This window comes from Elephantulus edwardii, unplaced genomic scaffold (assembly GCF_000299155.1).
Source record: "Elephantulus edwardii isolate Elephantulus edwardi_28Jun2011 unplaced genomic scaffold, EleEdw1.0 scaffold00030, whole genome shotgun sequence".
Lineage (NCBI taxonomy): Eukaryota > Metazoa > Chordata > Mammalia > Macroscelidea > Macroscelididae > Elephantulus > Elephantulus edwardii.
The window spans coordinates 9,207,594-9,213,530 of NW_006399780.1; the positions used below are offsets into that span (position 1 = coordinate 9,207,594).

Here is a 5,937-nt window from a genome sequence, read left to right on the forward strand (position 1 = left end):
TTGTGCCTATTGCCATGAACTGCCTCCTGAGGATTGCTTTAGCTGTATCCCAGAAGTTTCTGTATGTTGTGTTTTGATTTTAATTTATTTCAAGGAACTTTTTAAAATTTCATTCTTTATTTTCTTTATAACCTAATTGCGTTCTAGCAGAGAGTTACTTAGTTTCCACATGGGAAGTTTTATAAGCTTTAGCCTCCTGAAGTTAATTTCTAGTTTTATGATGTTGTGGTCTGAGAAGATACTTTGTATTATTTCAATGTTTTTTACTTTGTTGAGGCTTGCTTTGTGTCTTACTGCATGATCTGTTCTAGAAAATGTACCATGTACACTTGAGAAGAAAGTGAATTGAGTTTTAATTGGGTGCAGCATCTTGAATACATCCACAAGGGTGAGTTGGCTGATTTTATAGTTTAGATCTTCTGCATCTTTGTTGAGTTTCTTTTGAGTTGTCCTATCCTTCGGTGATAGTGGTTTGTTGAAGTCTTTAATTCTGTTAAATGTTATTTTATGTATTTTGCAGGTCTTTCATTTGATGCATAGATCTTGGGCAAGGTTATGTCTTCTTAATTATTGTACCTTTAATCATTATGTAATACCCTTCCTTATTTCTGATGGTGGTTTTCATTCTGAAGTCTATTTTATCAGAGATTAGTATTGCCATTCCTGGTTTTTTGAGGTTGCCATTTGATTGGTATATTTCCCCCCAGCTTTTGACTTTGAGTCTTTCTCTTCTTTTTTTAGATGCATCTCTTGTATGCAACATATTTATTGGGTTTTTGGGTGTTTTGCTTTTTTTTAAAAATCCATTCTGCTACACTTTTCTCAGATCAGCATCTATTCATATTAAGGGTGATTATTGTCACGGCATGTTTTTGTTGTTTTGTTTTTATTTTTCTGTGTTGAATTGTAAGCTTTATTGTACCACCTACTGTCTTTTGGTGATAAAAATAAAACCATTATGCTGAGTGAACTAACTCAGTCCCACAAGGATAAATATTGTATAAAACCATCATTGTAGAATGAGTATAAGGATCCAAGAGGGGTGGGAGAGGCTGGGAGGAGAGGGATGTGGCTGTGCAGGGGGAGGGGGTGATTAAACAGGTGTTAAATAATTTGATTGGAGCAGAGTGAGGGAGGTGGAAAGAATTTGCTTTTAAAAACAATGTATTTGAATTTTGTAAATAAACTAGTACAAAATTTTAAAAAAAATGTAAAAAAGATAAGATCACAATTGTTATATATTTTCTACTTACATGATCATTTGAAAATGACTACTTAAATATGTTTGAGAAGAAAGACTACCTCAAAATTTTGTTTGTTTTTTTTGTTACTTTTTTATTTTATGCTGATTTATTTACAAAGTTTGAATACTTTGTTTTTAACAAAAGATCCTTCCCATGTCCTTCATCCTCCTACCCATCAAATTGTGCAACCCTATGATTAACACCCCACTACCCCTCCCATCCTCACCCCTCTGCTTCTACCCCCCACCTGATCCTCATACTCATTCTACAAGAAATGTTTTTATATAGTAGTTGTCCCCGTGGGACAGAGTTCATTCACTCAAAATAATACTCTCCAGTCCCTTTGCAGTGCAGGATTGACATTGCCATTTTGCTGTGCTTCTTTTTCTGTTGTCTCTGGTTACTATGGTCCTTTCACTTTCCATTGGCATCTCTGTGTGAAAGACTTCACTTGAGGCAGGTGGGGGTGGATGGAGTGTGGTGGTGGGGAGGGGTGATTGTATACCAATGAAGGAATTTTACTTTTCAAAGAGAAGAGTGAACTGGGGCAGGTGGGGAGGGAGGGATGGGCAGGGAGAAAAAAAGTGCAACAATGAATGAATGGAAATCCAAAATCTCTGTAAATGTTCATTAAAATTAATAAAATAAAATTTAAAAAAGTTCTTGTAGGTTTCATTGCTTTTACAAAATCCTTAAGTTTCTCCTTTTCTGCAAAGGATCTAATTTCTGCTTCATATTTGATGGAGACCTATGTTAAGTATAGGATCCTTGGTTGGCAATTTTCTTTCGACTTTCTGGATATGCCATCTCATTGTTGTGTAGCTTGCATGGTTTCTGCTGAGAAATCAGAACTCAATATAATTGTTTCCCCTTTATAAGTGACTCTCTGGGTTTTTTTTGCCTGCTTTCTGTATTCTATCCTTATCTTTTTAATTTGGATAATTTTACTATGATACGTCTTGATGGTTTTCTTTTTGGGTCTAGGCTATTTAGTGTTTACTGTGCTTTGTGAATGTGAATGTGGATGTCCCCATTCCTTAAAATACTGTGAATGTTTTCTTTTAGTACTTCTTCCACAATTTTCTAAGTGACTTCCCTGATACTCCAATGTTCTGGAATTCCAAACATATGTATGTTGTATCTTTTGATGTCATCCCACCTGATTTTAATGTTTTCTTCATTTTGTTTACATCTCATCTCTGATTTTTCTTCCAATATATTTCCAGTGAGTCTTTCAGGTCACTGACTTTTTGTTGCATTTTGTCAGTTCTACTTTTTTTTTTTGTCTTAGCAGCATCTTAGATATTTCTGCCATTTCAGTTTTAATATTCTGGATTGCATTTTTATGTTTTTCTGTCCCTTCCAGTACTGTATTAGATGTACTCTTTCTGTCTTGTGATGATTTTTTAAATTCTTGTACATCTTTATCTATACTATTGATTCTTTCTTCTGTCTTTTGCATTTTCTTTCTTAGCTGTTCAAGTTGCTCCTTATCAATATATTTCTTCTATATTGTTGTCTCTGGAGTATTTGCACTCTTAATGACTTCTGTTGTTTCTTCCATTATCTCCATTTTCTTTTGAAGCAGTTCAAATACCTCCACATCACCATATTTATTCGAGCTCCCTCTATTTGTGGTACTCATTGGGTCTGCCTTTTTAGGAGAAAGGTTATTTTGTTTTTTCATGATGACTGAGGCAGACTGCTGCTTTCTTGACATTATGTGAGTCTTTCCTCAGTAGATGTTAGGTTGTTGTAACTATATAATGGCTCAGAGTATGGCAATGTTTTGTGAAGGACCTATGACTGTATTTCACACAGAGTACCTGAATAGCAAGGCAAGAAGTCTGTTTCCTTACAGAAACTGCATTTCAGCCCAAGTCTATCTGGCTTGGCCCCTTCTGCTTGAACATAAGGTGTCCCACATAGTGTAGTTAAACAGCCGTGTTGCACTCAAAGTACCTGAATGGCGAAACAGTAAGTCTGTTCCCTTCTAGAAACCACTTCTTGTCTTGACCTGCCCAAGCCTATTCTGCTTGAGCTTAAGGGGTCCCACATAGTGTAGCTAGTCAGCTATGTTTCACCCAATATATCTTTGATATTGATACTTCTGGCACTTGACAGCAGGAATAGCAGGAGGGTGGTCTCCAGGTGGACAGTGTAGTAGCCTAGTGCTCTGGGCAGCATTGAAGACTAAATCTATAGACTCTCAAGCTTGCAGGCCATGGTCTGTTACCAGCCAGGGGAATAGTGTGCCTGGGTTGACCTGGCACCTTTTGTGGATGCTGAGGAAGTGGTGCTGGAAGACACACTTGGGCTGCCATGCCACATAGGCCTTAGCATCTTGCAGCAGAATGAAGGTGAGATCCCCAATGAGAGGGACTCATGAGAGAAGCTGAACTAATTGTCTCTGTGTGTCTTTGGTTATCATCACTGTTTTCTTTGCTTCAGATGAAGAGAAATTAATAGTTGCATCGTAGATGATCACTTAAAGTTTTAAGATGCAAGTTCCTAGTCATCAGATGATATAGGACATTGCCTTTATGAACTCTGATATTCCAATTTACTATGGTTTTCTCTAAGACTGTTGTCCTGAGTTGCCAGTCTGAGGGATTGATTTCCTGTAATAGTTCTGTAATAGCAAAAATGTTTATAATTTTGCCCCCTGAATGTTTCTACTATATTCATATTCTACCATATTAATGATTTATTTTTATCTATATTTTATTCATTATAAAGAGTGACCTTGCAATGGGGCATTTTTAATGACTCCATTGCACTACTCTTAAAATATAGTGCCCACTAAAAAAAATAATGCCCCCTAAGGATCAATTACTGGCATCATAACAAGGCATGAAATCTGTTTAAAGTTGTATGTATTGCTAACAGTTGACTCTTTACCTTTTGATGGGGCAAAAATCACACAATCTTTTGGTTAAGTTTTTCTTGGACTCTCTTTTTTGTGAATGTGTTTTTCTACTCATTTAAAAGGATTAGACATCTCTGGGAAGTTTTATATAACTTGGACCATTGAAGGTTCACACACAGTTACTTACCTAAGGAACCATCTGGCAAAACCCACTCGAGCATATGTTGTTTAACATATAAAGGTTTTTGATTGCATTTATCAACATCTCCATCATGTAGTATCATATTCATTATCTCCTGTGTCCACGTTGTCCCTGATTGTTCCCAAATAAAGGAGAGTAAAGTGATATTTAGTGAATTTCTTTTAAATAAGAGTTTCTATTTAATTCCTTATATTCTGCAATATCATCACAGATCTTTAAGTCTATCCTTAGCTTGTATTTAATGTAAAAATAGGAAGCCATGTTATTGGATCAAACAACATTTTTATCAATTACTTTTAAAATTTATCTACTTTTCTCATTCACTAATCCTTCTTTTGACTCACTAATTATTGAAATAAGGAGGCTATCATTAATGAAGAGATCAAAATACCATTACAAAGACAGAAGACAAAATAAAAAAGGTAGATGTCAGAAGAGATTATTAAAATTGCATTAGGGCATCAAGAAGCCAAAATAAAAGGAAGAGAGGCCAAAATAAAAGCTGAAAAGAAGATTTCAAAGGACAGTTCAAGAAGAAAAGCAAATTATTATGACAAAATGTACAAAACGATGAAGTCATAGCATTAAAAGTGTAGAACTTGCTTGGCATTTCTCAAACATAAAAAACTAAAAACCAAATTCAAATCTAGTTGCAATACTTAGCGATGTTATTGGCAAAATCTTAAATGATTTATGAATCATTAAAAAATAGATGTAAGGAATACACAGAATCACTATACCAAAAATAATTAATCATCCAATAAAAATTCAGGAAATATCATATAAATAAGGACCACTGGTTATGAAGGATGAAGTCAAAGTTGCACTTAAGGCACTGGCAAAAAGTAAGAATAAGATAAAAATTAACATGTTTGATCTAGCAGATGCAGCCCCTGGACATTTCAGCAGTGCATGCCAGGAAATTTGAAATTTGGAGGACAGCTGGCTACTCAACTGACTGGAAGAGAATGTTTGTTCCCATTCCCAAGAAAGGCGACTCACAAGAATGAGGAAAATATGTTATTACAATACCATTAATATCACACACAAGAAAATATTGCTGATGATTATTCAAATATAGCTAGCATTGACAAAAAACCAACAAAAGTTCAAGCAGAGTTTAGAAAAGGTACCAAGGTATTACTAGTAATGTTAAATGGATCCTGGCTGAAAGCATAGATCACCAAAACAATGTCTATTTGTGTTTTATTAACTATGCAAAGGCATTTGACTGTGTGTATCATAACAAATAATGTTAACATTAAAAAGAACAGGAATCTGAAACAACCTAAGTGCCCATCAACAAACGAATGGCTAGAGAAGCTGTGGTATATTCGCACAAAAAGAACAGGAATCTAAGAACACTTAATTGTGCTGATGTGAAATTTATACCTAGATCAAGAATTTATTGTCCAAATGGAGCAAGGAGACAATGCATAGTTTAAAACCAGTAAGGGTGTACATCAGGGATGTATACTTTATTCATACCTCACCAAGTTGTGCCAAGAAATCTGGAGAACAAACACTTGGCCAACTGACTGGAAGAGATCTATATTTGTTCCCATTCCAAAGAAAGGTGACACAACTGAGTGTGGAAACTACAGAACAGTGTCATTGATTTC

At 35.3% G+C, this 5,937-nt stretch overlaps 1 protein-coding gene across 1 annotated transcript in view; it reads right to left on the minus strand.

Moving 5' to 3' along the window:
• LOC102871442 (sulfotransferase 1C1-like) overlaps positions 1-5,937 on the minus strand; it is a 53,311-nt gene that overhangs the window by 37,653 nt on the left and 9,721 nt on the right. The window contains exon 4 of the mRNA XM_006883965.1: positions 4,301-4,426. Within this exon, the coding sequence (XP_006884027.1) occupies positions 4,301-4,426 (126 nt within the window). The remainder of the gene's footprint in view (positions 1-4,300; positions 4,427-5,937) is intronic.